The 25171-nt window shown below is 33.1% G+C and overlaps 4 protein-coding genes across 4 annotated transcripts in view; 1 reads left to right on the plus strand and 3 right to left on the minus strand.

Annotated features, from left to right (window-relative positions):
- Positions 1-2672: 2672 nt before the first annotated feature.
- LOC132058185 (transcription factor PRE3-like) lies at positions 2673-4411 on the plus strand. Its single transcript, XM_059450738.1, has 2 exons — positions 2673-2882; positions 3860-4411. Exons 1-2 carry the CDS (start codon positions 2766-2768, stop codon positions 4016-4018), a joined length of 276 nt encoding a protein of 91 aa, XP_059306721.1. The 5' UTR covers positions 2673-2765; the 3' UTR covers positions 4019-4411.
- An 11622-nt stretch (positions 4412-16033) lies between these two features.
- Positions 16034-17039, minus strand: LOC132055922 (putative pectinesterase/pectinesterase inhibitor 26). Its single transcript, XM_059447946.1, has one exon. It carries the CDS (start codon positions 16939-16941, stop codon positions 16225-16227), a length of 717 nt encoding a protein of 238 aa, XP_059303929.1. The 5' UTR covers positions 16942-17039; the 3' UTR covers positions 16034-16224.
- Positions 17040-20043: 3004 nt separating this feature from the next.
- LOC132055929 (uncharacterized) lies at positions 20044-21344 on the minus strand. Its single transcript, XM_059447956.1, has 2 exons — positions 20882-21344; positions 20044-20584 (listed from the first exon to the last, which is right to left on the minus strand). The coding sequence occupies exons 1-2, from the start codon at positions 21290-21292 to the stop codon at positions 20135-20137; spliced, it is 861 nt and encodes a 286-aa protein (XP_059303939.1). The 5' UTR covers positions 21293-21344; the 3' UTR covers positions 20044-20134.
- Positions 21345-22242: 898 nt separating this feature from the next.
- LOC132055925 (serine/threonine-protein kinase ATM) overlaps positions 22243-25171 on the minus strand; it is a 63003-nt gene continuing 60074 nt past the window's right edge. Inside the window, 6 exon segments of the mRNA XM_059447949.1 lie at positions 22243-22623; positions 23584-23730; positions 24253-24318; positions 24403-24476; positions 24479-24536; positions 24886-25017. Of these exon segments, the coding sequence (XP_059303932.1) occupies positions 22546-22623; positions 23584-23730; positions 24253-24318; positions 24403-24476; positions 24479-24536; positions 24886-25017 (555 nt within the window). The 3' untranslated portion in view covers positions 22243-22545.

Here is a 25171-nt window from a genome sequence, read left to right on the forward strand (position 1 = left end):
GAAATCAGACCCACAAGGGCAAAACGGGCATTTCGAAGTGAACTAGGTAACTCAACACTCTAGATGATCAAACTCATTATTCAATTGCTAGATTATCTCAAGATTAGGCCAATTTCATTGAACAAGTCAAAAATCCCAATTTGAGTATGAACCCTAACTTTCCCAAATCCAACTCTCAACATTAATGGAAGATTCAAGCTTATTGACTACTATTTCATTAATTCCATACATAAAGAAGTTTATTCCATCAACAATACACAATTTAATATACTAAAATTCAATTGGTGAAGCACCACCCAAAACCCCTCTTTCTCACTTAGGTTCTAATGATTTCTAGCATGGATTAAGGATTAGGAAAGGTAAATGAAAGATAATTAATGAAGTCTAATTGTTAGGGGACTTACCACAAGAAGAACTAGCCAAGAATCACCTTGATTCGCCTCTAAATTTGCTTAGAAAAGTGAATGAAGTGATGGAACGGAAAAGGGTTTTAAACTTTGAAATAAATAGATTACGCACGACACCGTTGCGGTGGCCCGGTATGTCCGCCACGGCGGGCCCGGCAAAGTGTGTGCCTTCTGCTATGAACTTTCGCCACAGCGGAACCTAGTCTGCTGTGGCGGCTAACCCCAAAAATTAATCAGCCGTTGCGGCGGCTGGTCTTCCGCCACAGCGGGACCGCCATAGAGAGCCTGGTGCCACTATAGCGGACACCAGACACCAGAAAATTCTGGTTTTTCACTAAGTCTCAACGCGAAATCCGACAATATTCCGAGACCTCTCAGATACAATTAGACATGCATACACACATAAAAACGTGCTACGAACTCACTCGTGGTCCCGAAATTCCCAACGGCGGTCTATTTGATCGGGTTAACACCCAATGGCCAAAGACCAACTTTCCAACCAACAACCCAAAACGTTCCCGAGTGCTTCGAGAACCGAACCGAACATCCTAACGAGTCATAAACGACCATCCGGACCTCTCGGATCGACGGATTTCCAAACAAGGTCCGTTTAACCAAAAGTCAACTAACAACAAAGGTTTTTCACTTTAAAGTTCTAATTCTCATAAATCATCATAACACTCGCCCGATTACATCGGGAACCGTGTCACCCATCCCCGTGGGTCAAAATTGTTCTAATAGGGTTCGGGAAAGGGTCAATAGAGGTAAAATGATTAAAAGTGCCATAACGACCCATTCGGCGTTAGATGATGCTAGTTGAAAAACTGCCTATTAAACACAATATACATCCAGCGGAACGGTGGCTTTTGATTTGTGTCGAAACCTCTAGTCAGTATCAACATTTATAAAATTGCTTTCGTTTTGTCCTTTAGAAGCAACCGTTTTGATTCCCAATCTGAAAAACAAAAACGTTAATATACGTACGTTATGTCTACAATACATATAAAGATAACATAAATGCGCCCCTTTTTTGGTTCTGTGTCTATAGATAGTCCAAAATAATTACGAGAGTAGATGATAAATATGCTAGAAACATATTCATCAGGCAGATAAAATATCGGTCGGCAAGGTGATATCTGCAAAAGAATACTATACTTAATTTCTTAAACTAGAAATGCTGGTGGAATAAAGATGTGAATTCATATCTCAAACTTTCTAAAAGGGAAGGAAGAAGGCAATGCAGAGACAAGAGGGGAGCATAGTCCCCACAGCTTAAGTAACTACTTATATGAAATAAAAAGGTATACAGAAGACTGAGACAAAGAATCTTTCTGGTGGCATACAAATTACTGAATTAGAGTGTGTTTGGTACCAAGGAAAAATATTTTTCAAATTTTTCTTGTTTGTTCTTTTCTCTAAGAAAATAAATTCCTTAAAAATGAGGAAGATAACTTTCTCGGTCGAAGCAGGGAAAATAAAATTTCATAATTGACATTCCACTCCTCCCATACTCCAACACACCCCAACAACCCTCAATCCATAGCACCCACCCCCACCACAACAGTGTTTGCTTATATTATATATAAATGCTTTTGAGATAATATTTTCTACTTACTTACCAAACATAAAAAATTAATGAGAAAATCGCTTATCTTCGAAGAAAATATTTTCAGTGAAAACATTTTCTTTTTTACCAGGCACGCACACCCTTAGTGACTCTTTTTTAAGTGCACTTCCCAATTAAGGGCGGGTGTGTTTGCAATTAATAATGACTATATGTGTTTAATATTAATCTAAATTAGGAAATTCCATCAAGAGTTTGAGCTTCTTTTAAAACATTCAATAGTTGATAGTTTGTCCTTAGGCCGACATAACTGTGTCAAGATTAATAAAAATGGAACCAGTCAAATGTAGCTTCTACTACTTAGTTTAGGTTTAGGTAAGTTGCTTATTTTTTTTTATAAGCTGTTTTCTACTATAAGCTTAGATAAACTAAGTTAAATGTATTATTTTTTTTTAGGCTTATTTTAAGACAAAATGATAACCTCATGTCAAAAAAATTTATAAGCCAACTTCCCAAACGGCTCCTTTTGTATTCATAACTGATAACCTCATGTACCTTCCTCCAATACCGTTTTTTCTATATTTCTTTTTGAGGGAAAAATGTGTATGGATGGGAACCTCCTAGGCTATTTTTTTATTTTGTCTTACATATAAATTGTGTCCAAACCTCACCCTACATGGCTTTATAAAGCAAATCAAACCTCTTCCTTTCAACTTGTCACTTGGCTTATTCTTATCATTGCAGAAAAAAGAAGGCAGGCAAGTGAGAAATCTAGCTAAAATAATTAAGTAGTCATGTCTAGCAGGAGAAGATCAAATAATTCAAGATTCACTCAAGATGAGATTAATGATCTTGTCTTGAAACTACAATCTCTCTTGCCAAATTCCTCTTCATCAAGGTGCAACTCTGGGGTAGGTCCTGCCCTATATATATATATATATAATCCTCTTTTCTATATTTACTTTGTTTTTTCTTTTTTATCTTTTCCTGTAGCCTAGCTAGCTCCTTTGCCATCATAATGGAAGACACTCATGCAGCTAGAATTGACGATGTCATTACTTTTTCTTAATTGAATCAATGCACAATCTATTTAATTACCAATAGCGTCATGCGGTTTTGCAGTCGCCTAAGAGTACTCTTATTGGATGAGTGCCTTTAATGTTCTCTCTAAATCTACACCTGCATGGGAAAACAATGCCGAGAGATAAGAAAGATTTATTGCGTCATGCGAAAAAAGCCTGACATTTAAGTAGAGAAGGGTACCGTTGGTCCTAAAGATTGAACCGGACGAATTTCTCAATTATCAAGAGATAAGTAGAATCTATTTTTTGTATGTTGAAAAAACAAACTAAATAAAGATCTACTATTTTAAGGAAATGGATTGGCGTATCCTAATGTGATCTTGAGTAATGCGCAGCTCATAAGCTAGCTTTTGAGTTTGAGTTAGGCGTAAGGTCAATTCTCGTCATGGTATATATCAGAGAACTTAAATCTTTCCATAACTTTTGGTTTATATCTAATGTCGAGCCCCCATGTTATATTGTCGACTTCAGATGCTTAGTTTAATTGGCCTTAGACGAGGCAATGGAATGTTTATATCTCCTAATATGATTTTAAACAATCTTCATCTCATGAGTTAACTTTTGAAATTGATCAGTTAGACCCAATATTGACCATTTTCTCAGCAAAAAAGCGCAAAGGTGTTTTTTTTTTTTTTTTTTTTTTTTTTCAAAAAAAAAAAATTCCCTACAGAGATTTTGCTTTAATTAGCTACATCTTACGAGGAAAGAGTGTCTCATGACTCAATCATTAAGTAATACACTTCATTAAACTATTAAGCTTCTAAGATCTTTTTCTCTTCTCCTTAATCAACTTTGATCACGTACAGGTACCAGCATCAAAGATACTGGAAGAAACGTGCAATTACATCAGAATGCTGCACAGTGAGGTGGATGATCTCAGTGAGAAACTCTCCCAAATACTGGCTTCAGTGGACACCGATACTGCTGATCTTGTAGACACTTTAATAAGTCTTCTTCAACAGTAAATTTAAAAAAAAAAAAAAAAAAAAAAGTCAACAAAGCCCCAAGGATCTAGGCATCCCTGAGTGGTTGTTAAGTATTTTTATTGCATATCCTAATCGATTATTCGTGCTTCACTAGGTTACATTCTACCTAGAGTTTTATATATATATATATATCTTAATGTCGTAGACATATAAATATTGTCTTGTAATATTGTCGATACAGTATAAGTTATGTTTAATTGGTGTATTTGGTTCGGGTCGGTCATTCTAATATGCAAGCATCTGATAGTTGGTCCCACTAAGCTTTGAAATAATGTGCCTAACTAACCTTTGAATTTTCTGGTAAAGTGTGATGATCTAATAGTTGGGCATGTCGTATAGCTAGATAATAAGAAATCCAAGATAATACATAGATTAGGCAATGCCCAGCTAATCCCCTCCAATGGTGGTTCAAAAAAAATCCAAGATAACGATAAACATGCAAATTCAAAGGAATACATGCATCAATCATTCCTTATTATTGTGGTAAGAAGAGATCAATAAATCTCTCAACGTTCAATAAATCATTCCTTATTATTTCTCTGGATTTCTGTTCTTGTGTATGAAATGGATCTGAGGGACATGGCTTACACAAGATCTTTAGGACAATCTTAATACAGAAGTTAATCACGTTGAACAAACAATCACATCCTTGGTAAACGTGTATACGTTTGAGTAGGCTGATATAATTTATCGAGTATGTAAACAACGTCCTACATTGAACATTGACAACAATAAAAAGTTGTGGAGTATCGAGCTGCGGGTATACACTTAGGGGTCGTTTGGTAGCTGGTTAGGATTATGCAGGTATTAGTAATGTAGGTATTAATTATGCAGGATTTAGTTATCCAGGTATGAGTGATGCAGGTGCAGGTGCAGGTATTAGTTATGTACGGTTTAGTTCTACAAAAATATATTTCATTGAATGTTGGTTTGTTATATTAAAAGTTAATAAATATTATATACCTTTTAAAATTATTAATATATATATATATATATATATATATATATATATATATATATATATATATATTAAAATTACATAAAAATATTTGTTTAGAAAAGAAAAGCATTTAAGTGGGAAGTAATGAGGGTAATATTGTCATTTTAATTTTTTATTCATGTATTAGTAATTCTATTTTCTACCTCGCATAAAATAATATATAAACTCCCTCATAGCTTATATATAGAGATTCTTCCATCCATAATAAGTATCACCTTGCCAAAAAACGCGTATTAAGGAATCAATAATGTAATGTGAAGTTTACCAAATTACTCTTATATAATAAAAATAAATTATTTTTTTTCAATTACATCAGTACGCATAATAAAGTAACCTTTAAATGATGAATCAACAATACATAAGTACATGCGCTTTTTCAATCATCATTAAATGTTAATATGACTCAAAAGTTCTTTTTGCGCATGTAGAATCAAAAAAAGTTTTATTTTTATTATATAGAAGTATTTTATAAATTTTATATTGATTACTTATTTTAATATATATATTTTTGTTAAAATAATACTTATTATGAGATGACGGGAGTATTAGTTACGGGGGTTTCTAACTATTGGCTAGTTATGTTCTCTTCCTTTACAAGTAATTCTCATGTTGTGGTCCCTGAAAAGCTAAAGAGCAAGCCCAATGGAGTGGTGGCGTGAAAGAGACTGATTTACTGCAGTGCCTTTATTTTCAATCACATCAGAGCCTTTATTTTCAATCACATCAGAGCCTTTATTTTAAAAGTAATTTTAGGCTAAATTAACCAGACATAATTTACAATTAATTAGTGATCAAATCATCAGCAGTACGCCAGTACGTTCTGGAGCTAGGAGAAGGAGGAGGAAGCGAAAGAAGTTAAAAAGTGGAATTGCTTACAAGGTGGTAACATTCACTTCACTTGTATCAAGTGTGGATCTGTGGTTACCTTGAGAAGAAGCTACATTAGCCAAGAAGTTATTTGGCCATGGAACACACATAATCCCAAAACCTAATTGCGTTTTGTACAAACACTACAAGAAAGTATAGAGGTCGCAACAAAATTTTTTATATTTGACAACAACTTAGTTTTATTATTGGCAAATGATTTTTTTGTTGTCAAAGGATTTAATTTTATTCGCCAGTATTGATTATTGTTGAAAAAGTCTTTTAAACAAAATGAAAAAAAAAGTTGTTGCATATGCAATTAAGCCGTTAGATCAAATCATCAGCAGTACGCCAGTACGTTCTGGATTTTTTTTTTTTTTTTCGGAGGAAAAGAAATTAAAAAGTTTGCTTACAAGGTGGTAACATTCACTTCACTTGTATCAAGTGTGGATCTGTGGTTACCTTGAAAAAAAAAATTGTTGCCAAATATAATTTTTCTTGTAGTGAAACTCAATACCAATGCTTTGCAATCACCGAGAGTCTAAAAAAAAAAAAAAAAAAAAAAAAAAAAAAAAAAAATCTACATTGTGGGGTGATCGATCGAAATATTCAAGCATAGTAGAGACTAGGGAGATAACTTGTGTAGTACTGTGTAAGTATTCAGTTTTGCTGCCGTAGCATGTCAATCTATCTGGAATAGATTCACCTCTAAATTCATATATCATATCTGTTATTACCATACATTTTTGTTTGGTAACAATGATGTCCGGACTAGCCTGTGTCATACATAATTCAAAATTTAAAGCGATAGGCAGAAAATCTGCTAACTACATCTTTGTCTGAATTTTAAAACGGACTTTGGATATTAGAATTTGTATAAATTACAGGCTGACCAAGGGTCCATCAAAAAAGAGAAAGGAAAAAAAAAAAAAAAAGAGTCGAGGGTCAAGGCGTCACTCCAAGAGAGACGCACACATGATAGAAATTATAAATTCTATGCTATATTTAAAGTTTTCTTCAATATATATGGAATAACTTTTGAGTCCGGGGCCAAAATGGCTTGTTTTTGGAGCTAATAGCGCAAATAGGATGCGTTTTTTTTTATACCAAAATGGGTATTTCGTTAGATAACCAACGAAATACCCACAATCAACACTTGTTCAACAAATCCGGATTGTTGCATTTCGCTACACTTGTAGCGAAACGTAACAAATATTTTTTTATTTTTTTTTTACATTTCGTTCGTATTCCAACGAAATAAAATATTTTTTTTATTTCATTTATAAAAAAACGAAATAGGAAAATATTTTTTTTTATTTCGTTTATATAAAAACGAAATAGGAAAATGTATTTTTTTTTGCATTTCGTTGGTATATGAACGAAATAGGATAATTTTTTTTTTTTTGTATTTCGTTTATAAAAAAACGAAATAGGAAAATAATTTGTTTTTATTTCGTTTATATAAAAACGAAATAGGAAAATATAATTTTTTTTTTATTTCGTTGGTATATGAACGAAACAGGATAATTTTTTATTTTTTTTGTATTTCGTTTATATAAAAACGAAATAGGAAAATAATTTTTTTTTTTTTTTTGCATTTCGTTTATATTCCAACGAAATAGGAAAATAATATACTTTTTATTTCGTTTATATAAAAACGAAATAGGAAAAAAAAAATATATATATATATATATATATTTTTTTTTTTTTTTTTTTTTGTATTTCGTTTGTATACCAACGAAGTAGGATAAATATATTTTTTTATTTCGTTTATATAAAAACGAAATAGGAAAGAAAGTTACGCATTAAAAAATAACACACTTAAGGAACTTAGTGTTTTTTTCCATAAAAAGATCGCAAAATTTTAATAAATCTTTTCTTTGCAAAAGTGTTTTTCCACACTTTGACCAACGATTAGTCGTATGTCAAGACTCCAAAACGTCAATATTTTATATAGAACCTGATTTTTTTTTTTTGCGTACCATAATGTAGGCTCAATACATCAAGGATACGTAAACGTTCGGATCGTCGTTTTAGGGGTTGAAAAGGTACCCGAAGTAAGTTTTGTTTAAGGTTTAAGTATTTTATTTTTTAAGGTTTTGATTTAAGCGTGTTAACTTTTAATCAAGACATAACTTTAATTTGAATATAAATATAATTCTAAAAAATATAGGGAGCAAAACTAGTTGTAAAGTGGTCAAACTTTAGATGGTCATAACTTTGCTTGTTTCGTTTTACGCGTTTTTTTGAACTTGCGTATTTTTTCGAGATCTATGCGGATAAAGCAATGGAGATTTAGCCAATAATAGATTTTTAAAAAAACACCTTTTATCCCATTCAATTTTAATTTTCCCCCAAATTGGCCGAATTTTCAATTTTATTTACTTATAAGATGATGATACGCAATAGATTTCAATGTAAAAATCTCGGGGTAATGTAAAAAAAATTTGTGAATGTCAATTTCATTCTTTCAATTTTTGAAAATAAAGCTGACTAATTTTCTCGACATATAAAGTTGACTAAAATAACCTTACAGTCAAACACTAAGTTTTTCCAAACAAAACGTACTTCGGGCACCTTTTCAACCCCTAAAATAACGATCCGAACGTATATGTATCCTTTATGTATTGAGCCTACATTATTGTACGCAAAAAAAAAAATATCAGGTTTTATATAAAATATTGACGTTTCGGAGTCTTGACACACAACTAATCGTTGGTCAAAGTATGAAAAAACACACTAAGTGGTGCAAAAAAAAAAATTGCCAATTTTTTTTTTTAGTGCTCGCTATTTTTTTGCTTATACAAAAAAAAAATATTCTTTAGTGCGATTAAAATCAACTAAAGCGATTAAAAACCTTTTGGCAACGGCTTTATTTTCAATAAATCTAAACCCTAAAAATAAAAAACCTTAAGCTAATGACAATAAGTCTTCAAACAAAAATGGACGTCTATGTATATAGAACACTTACGCCTAAAGTTTACAAATAAAACTTATTTCCGGCACCTTTTCAACCCCTAAAATGACTATCCGAACGTTTACGTATCCTTGATGTATTGAGCCTACATTATTGTACGCAAAAAAAATATCACGTTCTATATAAAATATTGACGTTTCGAAGTCTTGACACACGACTAATCATTGGTCAAAGTATGGAAAAAAAACACTAATTGTTGCAAAAAATAAAGTTGGCCAATATTTTTTTTTTTTTTGAGACGCATCTTGTTTCTATAACGCGATATTTCTTTTTTTAGAATTTCTTTTTTAACGACTTCTATAGCGGTAAAATACTACTAAAGCGATTAATGGCAAAGTCTCCGTGAACTACTTTACTGCGCTAAAGGTAGTTTTGTAACATTTTTTTTGTTGGGGTATTTTGGTTTAAAGTGATTTTTTTGGGCGCATTTGGTTCTGGACTCAACATTTCGTTGGTATATAAACGAAAAAAAATAAATTATTTTCCTATTTCGTTTTTATATAAATGAAATACAAAAAAAAAAAAAAATTATCCTATTTCACTGGTATATGAACGAAATACAAAATATCTATCTATATATATATATATATTCCTATTTCGTTTTTATATAAACGAAATAAAAAAAATATTTTCCTATTTCGTTTTTATATAAACGAAATACAAAAAAAAAAATTATCCTATTTCGTGCATATACCAACGAAATACAAAAAAAAAAAATTATATTTTCCTATTTCGTTTTTATATAAACGAAATAAAAAAAATTATTTTCCTATTTCATTTATAAAAAAAAAAAAAAAAAACCCTATTTCGTTGGAATACAAACGAACTGCAAAAAAAAAAAAAAAAAAATTTGTTACATTTTGCTACAAGTGTAGCGAAATGCAACAATCCAGACCGGACCGGAACAGTATTCATTGTGAGTATTTCGTTGGTTATCCAACGAAATACCCATTTTGGTATAAAAAATAAACGCATCCTATTTTGGGCTATTAGCTCCAAAAACAAGTCATTTTGGCCCCAGACTCAACAACTTTTCTCTTTCTATACTTGCCGGTTTGAAATTCACCAAAAAAGGAAACTCAAAAATAAGATAAACCTGACGTGACGATGGTCGAAATGTTACATAGCTTCACTCCTATTATCACCCCCTCACTCCAACCCAAAGAAATGGACAAAATAGAAAAAAGATAAGCGCAATCATATTCTTACCAGATTAGAACTATGAAAGTGTCCCACATCGGTGTTACAAGGGATGCAGGGGTGGAGCTACAACCTTCCAAGAGTGGTCAGATGAACACCATTCATCGAAAAATTATATCGTGTATATAAGTCAAATATAACTCTATGACGATATAACTTATTTTGAACACACTTGACACAAGCAAGACCTGCAGCCCAGTGGTCTAGGGTGTACATATGGCCTTAGAGGCGCGGGTTTGACTCCAAGTAGCAACGTTATGCTCTTTTTTAGACTATTTTGTCTGTAGTGGGGAAACTGTCAACATTCTGTTCCTCTCTTTTTAACAATTAATAACCTAAAAGTTTCCTAATAAAGGAGTAACTCTTAAAACTTTCAAGTTGTGTAAAAACAAACTAATAATCTTTAAAATAAATTTTTTGTTAAGCAAATCTTAAAGTTTAAGTTAAGTTTTAGAAAACTTTCTTTACCAAAAAACTCTGTACTCTCTCCTCTTAGGTTCTAGGCTTATGGAATTCTATTTTTCAGCCATAATAGTGATAAATTATTTAAATCATACATTTATTAGTAGAATTTTTTTTGCTGTATTTTTTTATGTTAATTTCGATTTATAAAATTTTAGTTCTATTAAAGTATTTGTATTGATTAGTTAAATATTGCATTGTTTGATTTAAATTTTTGGTGCCCATTCAACGTAGAAAAGAAAAATATATCGACTTCTCTAAAGCTAAGTTTGAATACCCTTGACGAGATTTCTGGCTCTGGCACTGAAGGGATGAGTAGTTTCTCCATGTGACTTGGGTAATCACTGCAAGTCGTGAGTTAGTTTTTGAGGTTGAGTTAGGCCAAAGATCCATCTTTATCAGAACTTAGTGAAATTTAATCTTTTAGGAATAAAATATCGTGTAAATTAAGAAGAAAAGTAATTGGAACGACTAAAAGTGGCTCAAATCAAGAAATTTATTAGGAGCAGCTACAACAGTGGCGGAGCCACACTAGGCCGAGGGTGTTCATCCGAACCCCCTCGATGGAAAAAAATCCTTTTTTTATAAGGTATTATTTTTTATATATATATAGTAGATGTTGAACCTCCTTAGGCTTCTTCGTATATTTACCTTTTTATATATTTGAAATCGGTGAAAATTAAAATTTCCGCCACTGACTTGCAACACCAAATTCTGAGAAATTCCAATCTGATAAGTGACAACGAAAATTCGGCAGGATGGCTGCTTGAATCACTGATTTTGTTGGGCGGCCATTTGTCACAACAGGAAAGGACCAACTAAATAAGGCCAATGAAATCATGACCCTAAATAAAAGGTGAAAACAGAAATCTAGCCCATTGGTCCCCTACTCGGTGCTATAACTTGGACGTTACCTTTGAAATTGCGCAATTAGAAGTACAGCAGGTAATGATTATTTATATAAAAAAATTGAGAAAAGGTCATAAATAATCTCTTATTTACGGGGCAGTGAGAAAATGGTCATGCTAACTATACATTTACTGGATTTTAGTCAACTTTATCCAAAAACTTATCAAATTTGAGTCTCCGTCTATTTTTTTATACAAAAACGGCGTACAAACTCATAAATCTTCATGAGATTAATCGTTAAATCGTTCATAGACATATATTTACTATCCCAAGCTTCTTTTCCTCAAGTTCTCTTATTTAAAAAAAAAAAAAAAAAAAATTCTGGCACTGGTGTCGCTCTCGAGTATCTAAAATTCGAAAAGACAAAGTCAGGTACAAAATTTCTGTAACCATTCTTCTCAAACACTACTAAAAAACTGATAAAAACCGATGGAAAAAACCGACGGAAAGACCGAAGGATTCCGTTGGTTTTTTCAATAATTTTTTAAAATTATTTTTTTATTTTTAAGAAAACCGACGGAATGCCTCGGTTATTTTTTGCACAAAAATGCGCAAAAAAATATAATTATTTTTTATATTATTTTCTAAAATAAACCGATGGAATCCGTCAGTTTTTTATTTTTTTTATAAAAAATCGACAGACGGACTTCGTCAGTTTTTAGAGCGAAAAAAAGTATAAATTTAATCAATGTAAGTATATGAACAAAAAATATCAGTGGTCTAGTAGTAAAGCCCTTTAATGCCAAGGAACATACCCGGGTTCGATTCCAAGTTCCTATATTTCATTCTTTAATTTTAAAAAAAAAAAAAAAACCTACGTGAGACCATCGATTTTTTTTATTTTTTTTTTAACAAAACCGACGGACAGGGTTGGTTTTCCGTCGGTTTTAACCGACGCAGTCCGTCGGTTTTAACCGACGCAGTCCGTCGGTTACCAAACGCGAGAGAGAACTTGAGGAAAAAAGTTGAGGTTAAAGAATGAACTTGAGGAAAAAGAATCAGGGAGAGAGAAATATAGGTTTGAGAAATGGTTTAACGATTAATCTCACGAAGGTTTATGAGTTTGTACGCTGTTTGTATAAAAAAATAGACGGAGACTAAATTTGATAAGTTTTTGGATAGTTAAAGGACTAAAATCGGTAAATGTATAGTTAAGGGACCATTTTAGACCTACTCCCATAGATAAGAGACTATTTATGGCCTTTTCTCTAAAATAAATTACTCCCTTCGTTTCATAATAAGTGTCATCTTAAATAAAAATACGCATATTAAAAAAATTAATAATGCAATATAAAATTTATCAAATTATCCCTATATAATAAATTAAATTACTTTTTCCTCTCAACTAGAACATGCACAAGTAGTAAACCTTTTGACTTTGAGAATCCAATAATACCAAGTTCGTATGTGGCTTCTCCAATCATCATTTAAATGTTACTTTAATTTGTCACTTTTTGTCCAAGGGTAAAATTGAAAAAAAATAGCCAATTTGTGTCTAGTGACCCTTATGGAAAAAATAACTTTGTGTACTGCAAAGTATAAATAAATTTATAAATAAATTATTTATCTCTCCTCGTCAATTCCATTGAATGGCTGGTTTAAATAGTCAGGTTAATGGTCATTAAGACCTCGTTAATGGCTAGATTAATGGCTGATCAATTCCTTCTTTGACCCTTTAAATTTTTAGCCTATATATCCTCTCTTCTTTGTGAATTGTATATACAAAGAAAATCATCTTCTTTTTTTTTCTTAATAGTTCTTTTCCTTATAATTTATGGGCAATTTAATTTGTGCAAACTTCAAAATTTCAGCTACTAGTGCAAGTATTTGGAAGTGCTGTGGAACCTTGGAGTGACCGGGCTAAACAATGCACCGTAGTCGGTTCGAAATCGCTTTCAAGACAGTGGCTTGTCACGATACAACAGAGATCCGATAAGTTGATTCTATCCTTCTATTTCTATACTTGCCGGTTTGAAATTCACCAAAAAAGGGAACTCAAAAATAAGATAAACACACGTGACGATGGTCGAAATGTTACATAGCTTCACCCCTATTTATCACCCCCTCACTCCGACCCAAAGAAATGGACAAAATAGAAAAAAGATAAGCACAATCATATTCTTACCAGATTAGAACTATGAAAGTGTCCCACACCGGGGTAACAAGGATGCGGGGGGTGGAGCTACACCTTCCAAGAGTGGTCGGATGACATGCTTCGTCGAAAAATTATATCGTGTATATAAGTCAAATATAACTACTATGACGATATAACTTATTTTAGGCTGAACACACTTGACACAAGCAAGACCTGTGACCCAGTGGTCTGGGGTGTACATATGGCCTTAAGAACTCAAGTAGCGAGCGTTATGCTCTTTTTTGGACTATTTTGTGTGTAGTGGGAAACGTAACATTACATTTTCCTCTCTTTTTAACAATTAATAACCTAAAAGTTTCCTAATAAAGGAGTAACTCTTAAAACTTTAAAGTTGTGTAAAAAACAAACTAATAATCTTTAAAATAAATTTTTTGTTAAGCAAATCTTAAAGTTTAAGTTAAGTTTTAGAAAACTTTCTTTACCAAAAAACTCTGTACTCTCTCCTCTTTGGTTCTAGGCTTATAGAATTCTATTTTTCAGCCATAATAGTGATAAATTATTTAAATCGTACATTTATTAGTAGAATGTTTTTTGCTGTATTTTTTATGTTAATTTCGATTTATAAAATTGTAGTTCTATTAAAGTATTTGTATTGATTAGTTAAATATTGCATTGTTTGATTTAAATTTTTGGTGCCCATTCAACGTAAAAAAGAAAAATATATCGACTTCTCTAAAGCTAAGTTTGAATACCCTTGACGAGATTCCTGGCTCTGCCACTGAAGGGATGAGTGGTTTCTCTCTGTGACTTGGGTAATCCTCTCGTCGTGAGCTAGCTTTTGAGGTTGAGTTAGGCCCAAGATTCATCTTTATCAGAACTTAGTGAAAATTAATCTTTTAGGAACAAAAAATCGTGTAAATTAAGAAGAAAAGTAATTGGAACGACTAAAAGTGGCTCAAATCAAGAAATTTATTAGGAGCAGCCTACAACAGTGGTGGAGCCACACTAGGCCGATGGTGTTAATTCGAATCCCTTCGGCGGAAAAAAATACTGTTTTTACAAGGTTAAAATTATTTTTTATGTATATATAATAGATGTTGAGCACTCATTGTGCCTTTCGTATTTCTTTTTTATTTTTTGAGCAAAAAAAAATTTTGGCTCCGCTGCTAGCTTACGACACCAAATACTGAGAAATTCCAATCTGATAAGTGACAACGAAAATTCGGCAGGATAGGTGCTTGAATTACTGATTTTGTTGGGCGGCCATTTGTCACAGCAGGAAAGGACCAGCTAAATTAGGCCAATGAAATCATGACCCTAAATAAAAGGTGAAAACAGAATAAATCTAGCTCATTGGTCCCCTACTGGGTGCTATAACTTGGACGTTACCTTTGAAATTGCGCAATTAGAAGTACAGCAGGTAATAATTATATATATAAAAATTACTCCCTCCGTTTCATAATAAGTGTCATCTTAGATAAAAATATACATATTAAAAAATTAATAATGCAATATAAAGTTTATCAAATTATCCTTATATAATAAATTAAATTACTTTTTCTCGACTAGAACATGCACAAGTAGTAAATATTTTGACTTTAAGAATTCAATAAAACATACATGTAGATAAAATCATCATTTAAATGTTACTTTTAACTTGTCACTTTTTGTCCATAAAATTGAAAAGAAAATAGCCAATTTGTGTCTAGTGACACTTATGAAAAAAATAACTTTGTGTACTGCAAAATATAAATAAATTATTTATCTCTCCTCTTCAATTCCATTGAATGGCTGGTTTAAATGGTCAGGTTAATGATCATTAAGACTTCGTTAGTGGCTAGATTAATGGCTCATCAATTCCTTTTTGACCCTTTAAATTTTCAGCCTATATATCCTCTCTTCTTTGTGAATTGTATATAGACAGAAAATCATCTCTTTTTTTTCTTAATAGTTCTTTTCCTTATAATTTATGGGCAATTTAATTTGTACAAACTCTAAAATTTCAGCCTTAGTACGAGTATTTGGAAGTCTTTGTGGGTGGCTGAGGTATTATTAAATAATGCAATCGGCCTGGACTATTTAAATTTTTTTGTCAATGTATTATGTTTCGATTCTATCCTTCTATTTGTTTTACTAATTAATATTGCTAATATTTCCAACAACTTATTATGAGATAATTTTTTTTAGATAAGATTTTTTAGATAAGGTGACGCTTATTATCCAACGGAGGGAGTAATAATTACTAACACATAAAATCTTGTTCTGTTGCAGCCTTGCAAGTTGCAGGCATGAACCTCCTCAAATACAAATTCCTCTAGATGGGTTGAACAATTCATGATCTCCTAAAAAAGGCGAGTGTTCGCATAGCTGCGCAGTGCAGCATTTTTCAAAATTACTCCATCTTTCTCACTCTTAAGATATTAATTTAATTTATATACTATAGTATTAGTGATACGAAAAGAAAATCTTACATGAATGATCAAAATGTGATTTTAAAGAGCACACATCAACTCAAAATTTACAATTTAACTAGTTTGATGAAGTTACACCAGCAATAATGTATAAGCCACAGTAAAAAGGGGAAAAAAGGTCGTACAATAATACAGAATGGACAAAAAAAAAATAAGGTACAAGTTGTGAAAAGGAAATGTTAAACTCACAGTAACAGCTTTGAAGCGTCAATGCATAGTGACGCCAAACTTTTGAAGAAGGCTAGGCATATTACTGAGAATAGCTAAGGTGTTACTCATGTACTCCTTAGCATTCTGCACCCTCGCTTTCACTTCCCCAACCAACGGCGATCCCATCTCATCCAATCCCTCAAGACACGTGTCCTGATCAGTCATCGCCGCACTTATCCACGTCTGCATGTTATTCACCTTCATCACAGTCAATGCACTCTCACCGGGACCCACATTTAATAACTCAGCCGACTCGTTGAGTTGGCTCAACGCGTCATCAAAAAGGCTAATACAGTCTTTCAACGCGGATACGGTTCCCGGGTCATTGACTTCCGAGATTAAAGTTTTTGGCAACAGAGTGATGTTCGTTAATTCCTTAACGGTTGCTTGAAGAGAGAGGTTGAGGAAGTATTCCGGGTCGGGTTTGGGCGGGTTGGTGTTGAGGGAAGAAATGGAGTCAAAACATGACCCGGGATGCTGAGTCACTGCGCACACGATTTTGAGGGAGTCGGGTGATGATGGTGTGGGGTGTTGGGGATTGGACGCGTGAATGAACGCGCCGACTAATGCGCAGATGAATAAAGTTAGGAAGAGAGTGAGAGAGAGGGCGATGGTGAGGCGACGTTTGTGGGCGGCTCTGCGAGTGGGGATAGAAGATGGATCTTCAGAAGCGTTGACTTTGCCATAGCCTTTGACTAAATTCATAGATTCCATTGAATGCAAATGGAGAAAAATTGGGATTGTTTGGGTTTGGGAATTGAGAGGTTTTTTGGAGAGGGAATGAAAAGTTGGAAGGCGAAGACGACACGGTTTGAGGAATTGATAAGAATTTGGGTGTGGGCGATGTTAACTGTTAGCACGTTCTGCTCTTTTTCCTTTTACGAGTATTAAGTTTGCTGACAAATCAGAAAAACAATTTGGATAATATATGTTTAGAGATAAAATTAGAATTTGATTTTGGATTAAATGTGTTCTAAATTCTAGAATAATCATATGAGATGATAGCGAATGACAAAACTATTGAATTCGATCGAGAAAATGATCAAAATAATCCTTAAATGAGCTTTGATTATATTTGGTCCTTAATATATAAACATGATACAAATAATCCTTAATGTATTCCAAAAGTGATCAGTTTGATCCTAAACTATATAGTAGTAACTAAAAAGATTCGCTACTTTTGTTGTCAAAATAAATTGATGCCCTCCATAGACAATCATCTCAGGCTTCCTTCCATACATCATTGAATATACTCACCATAAAATTGCAATATTCAATACTCCAACATTGGATTTTCCCGTGGCTCTTTCACTATAGGAGTATAGGGTTAGAAATTTTGATGTGGATTCTAAAATGAGATTGAATAATACAAAAATGTACCTTTATTTTGTAGTTTGATAGCTCACGTGTAGTACACATGTCGATGGACTCCATGTATTTTAACAACAAAATTAACTATTATCTTTATTTGTATGACTTAGGACCAAACTAATTACTATTTTTTAAAATATATTACAAACAACTTTTATCACGTCTATACATTAAAGACTAAATAGAATCAAAACTCATACATTAAAGGGACCATTTTGATCATTTTCTCCGAGTTTGATAAACTTGTACATAATTTTCTAGCTTTTGTCCCTATTTATGCACATTGAACTCGTACTAAACCTTTTAACCACGCCCCCAGCATATGTTATCTTCCCTAAATAACTTGAAATTTACTTTACTTTGTGAGAATTTACAAAGGAAACAACAACATAACAATAAGTACCCATCTAATTTTATTCATATTCATCAAAGGTCTAGAGAACTCAAAAGAGTGACGAACCACATACAACATCAAAATTGAATAATCAGCGTATTTATCACCATACACGTAAAAGGCAAAAAACTAAAAGCAGCAAGAAAATATACGGCACACCAAAAACAGATAGCATACCCACGAAATCCAAATCCGAGAAAAGTAAAGCCACAATACTTTTCCCCGAGCTTCGAAATGCACTAAAATTGAAAACACTATTAATCGATGGATTAAACATCTGATTAATAATGTTCATATTCGCCAGAATAATTAAGCAATTATTCGCGTTTTCCGTATCCAGTCCCTTATAATATTCTAACCAATACAAACACCTTGCAATTTTGGGCCTTTCAATATTTAGCCAGTCAATCATTTCAGATCTCATAGTCAACGTTACTGTCTTGTTTTTCTCCTCATCTATCGCTAAATAACTGTTCAATTGACTCAATGTACTGTTAAAATACAAATACTCGCATTGACTTGGCGTTGACTGATCATCGCTAGTGGAATTGTACGATTTGAGTGAATATGTGATTTTTTTGAGCTCGTTTATTGTAGTATGAAGAGAAATGGAGAATATTTGAGATGAGTTTATTTTTTGGTTTTTGTAGAGGGAATCAGACATGTACCTAAAGCATGTATCATAGTACGGAGTGGGCTTGCAAATGGATTGGATTGCCTTTTCTGGATTATTGGCAGGTAACTCAGAGTCGTAATCATGCTTAATGATCGTTAAAACAGAGATAATTGCAACGATTATGAGAATGAAAAAGATGATTAAAGTGATGAACAACTTGGGTAGCTTTCTTTTTCTTGAGTTGGTTTGATCATTCAGGTTAAGGCTAACTGATGGCTTTGAGATTTTGTTGGTAGAATCTGACTCCATGGCAAGAATTGAAATCTTGAGAATTTTTTTTCTTTTTTGGTTTAGATGAAAATATTGTCTGAAGGCACTGAAGGGGAAAAAGTTAGTGCTAAATTGTGAGTGACCGAAGACTTGGTCAATATTTCCATCATGTCAAGTTTTTCCAAAAAGTCAAGCAGGAAATAGTACTTAGTGCATTGATTATTGAGGAGTTGTTGATTAGTTGACTCTTGACTCTTTGAGAGGAAACTATTTTTGAGGTTGATCGACATTGTTTAACCATGAGGACCCCAAGGAAATTGGCTTATTGAGAAACAAAAGATTAAGGACGACGCTTTTTATTTGAGGTAAATTCAAAATTGTTGGAATTGTTTAATCATCAATTAGTGAGATTGGTAACCGATCAAAAGCGATTTGATTATAATTCAATTCGTGACGATCATAAATAAAAGTTCATATTTTTCGATCATTGATAAACAATTTGTTAGACTAGAAAGTTTATATTCTTCGGTCATTGATTAAACAATTTTTAGGCAACTCAATGCAATTACCACAAAATATATAGATTACAAAATCAGTACTGTATAAGCATTAGTTTAACCTGTAGTCCTGTAATAGTGTTTTCTTCATATTACTAATATATGTTTACCATAAAGATTTATTTATAATTATCTTTTAAGTAATCTAGTCGTGTACATATATTTACACACTCAGTACAAAGAACTTTAACCTGAAGGTTTTGTGTGATTACCTAGATAACAAAACTGTATTTTATTCTTTTCACTTGGAAGAACACTGTTTCATTTGCACTAAAATTGCATCCAAACTTCTAGGGAAGTTTTTGAGAATAATGCCTAACGAGTGTCTTATCTCAGATAATTCCTTGTAAAATTTCATAACCATGATCTTATCTTGTTATACTGTGGTTGATGCAGCAAACCTTATTTCAAGAGTGCCTCCAAAAACCAACCTTAATTTCCCCAATACTCCCAGCCTTCCCAAAAATAAATGTAATCAGTTAAACTTTCGACCAATTTAAACTTCCATGGATTAGGTAGAGGTGGACCTTATTTCGAGCATCTACAATTTGCTAAGTCCAACCAAAAAAAGCAAATATTTTTTAAGTCCGAGGGAAGAAGGGTCAAAGAAAGAGAAACTTTTTTTGATTGTTATTCTCAATTCAAACAAGGTGAAATTGGCTAATATGAATAGTACCATGCTGCTACATATTGAATCATTCAATATATACGTAGTAGCAGGACTAAAAGAAAAATTAAGAGCAAATACTCAAAGCAAAAGAGCCAAACAGTAAGCCCATATTCAAACTCCCAAACTAAAGAGCCTAATACCGATCCAATTGTGGGATAAAACAAGTCGAAAATGTCATCCACATTTCGCAATATTCCTCTGCTATTCCTCATGTTTTCCTGTGCTGCATAACTCCTCTCTCTTATTTCAACCGTAAGCGTTGATGGAATCTCGTTCAATAAATCAATGCACCTTTGTACTTGACTCATAGCTTCACCAATCCGGCGTTGCAAATCCCAAACAACTTTGTTATTTGCCAATATTTTCTCATCTGGGTCAATACCCAAACTCATTTCTGATTCATTGAGTTTTTTCAGAGAGAATTTAATCATTCCTTGACAATTTCTCAATACCCCAATAATCTCGGGCTTAGTGTGTACCTTGTGAAAAACAAAGATAAAAAACACAATAATAAAATTGTTTATTAATAAAATAATAGCACTGGAAGATTAAATATCTACGATAATATTTAATCAGCAAAACTAAATGATACCAGCAAATTTAGAAGAATGAAATAAAAGACAAGGCCTAAGAGAAGTCTCTGCACAATACAAGCGTCATAAACACTTGTTTTTCTAAAAAAAAAATAATGCATTTGCCACCGCATTCTATGTTTAAGACACATGATCATGTTGCAATGGCTAAAAAATTCTTTGAAGTACTACCATTGTACATACCTCTGAGATTGTTTTTTCATGTGAGAACACGACATTCTGAAGCTGGATTCGTGCAGCAAAAAGCGAAAGGATAAAAACCTGTGATGGGTTAATTTTATTTCTGTTTGACCAAGATAAGATTGGGCTTTCGCCATCATAGGAATAATAAAGTGTGGCAATAGAGCCATAGCATGAGTTAACTAATGGATCTTCGCTGATGAGATCACAGACTGATGTAATAGCGTTTGTTGGGTTAAAGGAAAGTGATTTGGACTCCGTATTTTGTTTAAATATTATTGAAGCAGAGATGATAGCTGCAATTATGAGACTGAAGAGAGTCAACAGACAGATTATCAAACGTAATTTCCTTTTGGTTCTTGAAGAGGATTTATCTTGCAAAAGGCTTTCCTTATTACTGATTGATTCATCCATCTTTTTTTTTTTTCAACAGTTTTGGAAAATGTTCAAAGCTAAAATGGAAGTAATAGAAGTGAAGACCGATGTTATTTTTATTGCTGAGGTCAACGCGACGAAGCTGCTAAGAAAGAGGAAACAGATACTCCCTCCGTCCCATATTACTTAATCACTTTTCCTTTTGCACGCCCTTTAAAAAATCATAAATAAAATATATATTTTACTACCTTATCCCTATCTCTCTCCAATAAATACATTCTAATCATTATTGCCTATTTTCAAGAACATTTAATAAATGGTAAAGATATAATTAATTTTATCTTGATTTTATAAATGAACAAGTAATTTGAAACATATATTCTTAATAATGTGACCAAATAATATGAGACTGAGGAAGTATATTTTTTGTTCTTTTGTTAATTATTTTCTTGATACTCCGAATCGTTTTAGAATCCTCAGGTAGTTTAGTGGCGTCCAGCGAGATATATTTGGCTAAACTTAAACTATGACTACATTTCCATTTATCTATGTGTTTTAGTAAATAACTAAAGTGGTTATAAGCCAAAATCAATTAAAGCTAAATCGTTACTTGACCAAATTTCTTTTAGGAGGATTCCTACGCTATTATATCTGTCGCACACAAATTTTACACTATAATCCTGTCGTAGATAGGTATAAACATGTAAATACATATATAATCACGAGAAATTCTCTTATGATCAATCAATAAAAAAGGGATGATCATACAAAATCTCATGTGATATATTTTGCTTTTTTTTTTTTTTTTTTTTTTTGAAAAAAACCCTAGTAATTTTGAGGCATGTATATATACATGCAAACGTGTGAAAAGGAGTTTAATTCTGCTTTATCATTTGAATGTGATAAATTGTAGATATACGGAGAAACGTTTTTGAAGCTTTACAGATTAGAAGAGAAAAAACCCTAGGTTATTGACAGGCATAAATCTGTTTTGATGCAAACGTGTGAAAAGAGTTTAATTCCTTCTTTATCATTTGAATGTGATAAATTGTAGATATACGGAGAAACGTACATGAAGCTGAAACTCATACAGATTAGAAGATATGACTGTTGACATATTTACAGGACTCCTCTACACGAGGTCAGTTCATTACAGTGACACTAATTACACCCCATAACCTATGATCAGCACAAGATTTACACACACCAAAGCTAAAAGGAAAAGGTGAAAAAAAAAAAAAAAGGAAAAGAACCCAAAATTTTTAATCAGAGCTCTTACTGTTCGAACGCTCTCATAGCCAAGCTCCCCATCCAGGAAACATATGACACAAACGATCAGGATCAATGGCGTCATGTATGAGTTGTTGAACCTGCGAAAAAGGGGGCACTTATTACCTCTTTACTTTCTTTCATGCAAACATGAACCAACGGGAAACAAGTTTGAGTAAAAGGAAACTATGATTCTTTGAAGCACACTACCCTGTCAGCCAATTCTACAGTTGTATATGCAAGTCAAAGAACTCTACTTCCATTTGCCTGGACTTGTAATCCTCCAATATTTATTTCAAGACACTTGCCAGTTTTGTCAACTTTTCTTCTCTAACTTGCATTCAGGATAAGTTTAGTTTCATTACTCAAACCTCCCTTCTTCCAGAAAATAATGGAAGTAAAGGAGACCAATTTAAACCCGTATAGCTATTGGAAAGAATTTGCTGATCAAGTTCCTGCTTTCTGACTAGAATATTTACTTTAGAACTGCAAAAATCTTTTTAACTGCAGTAATTTTAATAAGTTGTACTCACTTAACACGTTAGTCCTAGTATGTAGAGTTGGATGCTATTTGTTAGTTATACCCTTGACTCTAGCTGATAATTAGGACCACAATTAAATACTTTTCAGTTAAGATATTAGCCTTTAAATACATGTCTTTGATCAGTCAATCGAACACGGAAAAAAGTTTGCTGTTGCAGTCTCCTACCCTTTTCCTTCTTACAATTTCGTTTCTTCTGTTTCTTCATTTCCGGAAACCAATACTGACAGACGCGAAAGCAACTGAAGATAACTAGAGTTGCCTGACCCCGAAAGCACAATTTCTGAGACGAATATCCATAAAGTGTAGTGTAGTTACTTGTGTTGTAGACTAGTAGGTAGAGTTTGATTCTCTCAAGTTCAATTAAACAAAAAGCAATTAGACATCACTTGCTAGCAGGGATGGAATCAATAATCAGATCAATAATTTCAGCAGTTAGGATAGAAACACAAGGAAAGCTAGGACTGTTTACTAGTGTGTAGTGTGTGAATTGATGAATTTATTCCGATTTAACAGTTACCTGCCCATGAACGCTTCTCATTTCACCTTCTTCATATCCATCTAACTTTTGTTTAACACGCATCAAGGCTCTAGCAGCATCCTTGTTCCCCTCATAGTCATCTTGTTGAGAGCCTTCCAAACTGGTTTCCAGATCATCATCACTTTCCTATCAAGCAGAAGAAAAGTTCAATAAGCGTTCATAAATGCGAAGATGAACTTTATTATACCTTCTACAGATATCAATCCGTTCGTAGATACACGTATAATAAGTTTAGCTTGTAAACTGAAACATGGCTAAAGACTCTTCTAATGGGGCTTGTGTAGTTAGTCAAATGCTTTACGATAGTAAGACGAGGATTTGCTTCTAGCTTAAACAAATTTCACCACCTATAGACCACAAAACTGAGTGTACTTTGGGACAGAGCAGTATGAGATCATGACTTGTTCATACTCTTAAAATGTTCAATTAGTTTTATACGTCTGCGGCACCACATACTTCCTGACTTGTCTGTTCCAAACTAAAATTTTCAAATTGGGAGTGCTGTCAAGGACTAACGTTAAATTTGGGCATTAGGAAAGTTGATTTTGTCTCCTTATTCGAGAAAAAAAAGAGAGGGATTTTGTCACATCTCATTGAACTTCACAAGCAGAAAAATTTCTAGGATAAAAGCCAAAATCAGTGATATACCTTCTGACGTTGCAAAGCCTTTAGAGGGGATAAAGCCCACTTGTATAAGGGATCATGGATAAAGACCTGCAGTGAAGGTCCATAAGTATGACTGACAGACACAGTTTAAAACTCCTAATGTGGTAGGAATAGGTATCTGAAATGCTGTACCTCGATAATGGTTAACAGTGCTTCTTTGTTTGTCCGCATAACAGACAGGGTTTCCTCACAGCATCTTCTAAAACCCCTTCCACCCCAGTTATGCCCATGCCATCTATTATGTCCCTACTCAGCCTGAAGGGTACCTGCAACCGATCATTATGGATGACAATTGAGACATAGGTTGAAGAAATTTAAACAACGATATGATCTTAGAAAAACAAAAAAGTGGCATAGGATATGTGAGAACATGAGAAAAAATTAGCAATGCGCGAACAAGTGACTATGAGAAAAAATTAGGAATGCGCAAACAAGTGACTTGCACCTAAGTTCTTTTGTAGGTATTCTAAATCCCGTATATAAAAAATCCATCCAACGTGGTACACTAATACATATTTACACATCTGATTAACTTTTCTTTATGAATATTTATATGAACAACTTAATATAACTAATCTAACAGAACAGAAGTACTCCAGCTGGAAATAAACAAACCCTTTCAGGAGTTTTCAGCATAAGGCCCTGCTCAAATGCAACCCCAAGATCTATGTGAACAACTTCTGCAGTGGCTTGATCTACAAGGATATTCATGGAATGCCGATCTCCTAGCCCAACAATGTATCCAACCTGAGTGTAAAATAAGTATGAACATTCAGAATTACTAGATAAATCAAGATCTTGACATTTAAGTATCTCGAAAGAACTTAAGCCGAAACACAGCTCTCTAATTTATGTTTATGGAAAAAGGGCAGCCCGGTGTACAAAGCATTCCAGTTAGCAG

This window comes from Lycium ferocissimum, chromosome 5 (assembly GCF_029784015.1).
Source record: "Lycium ferocissimum isolate CSIRO_LF1 chromosome 5, AGI_CSIRO_Lferr_CH_V1, whole genome shotgun sequence".
NCBI classification, from domain to species: Eukaryota; Viridiplantae; Streptophyta; class Magnoliopsida; order Solanales; family Solanaceae; genus Lycium; species Lycium ferocissimum.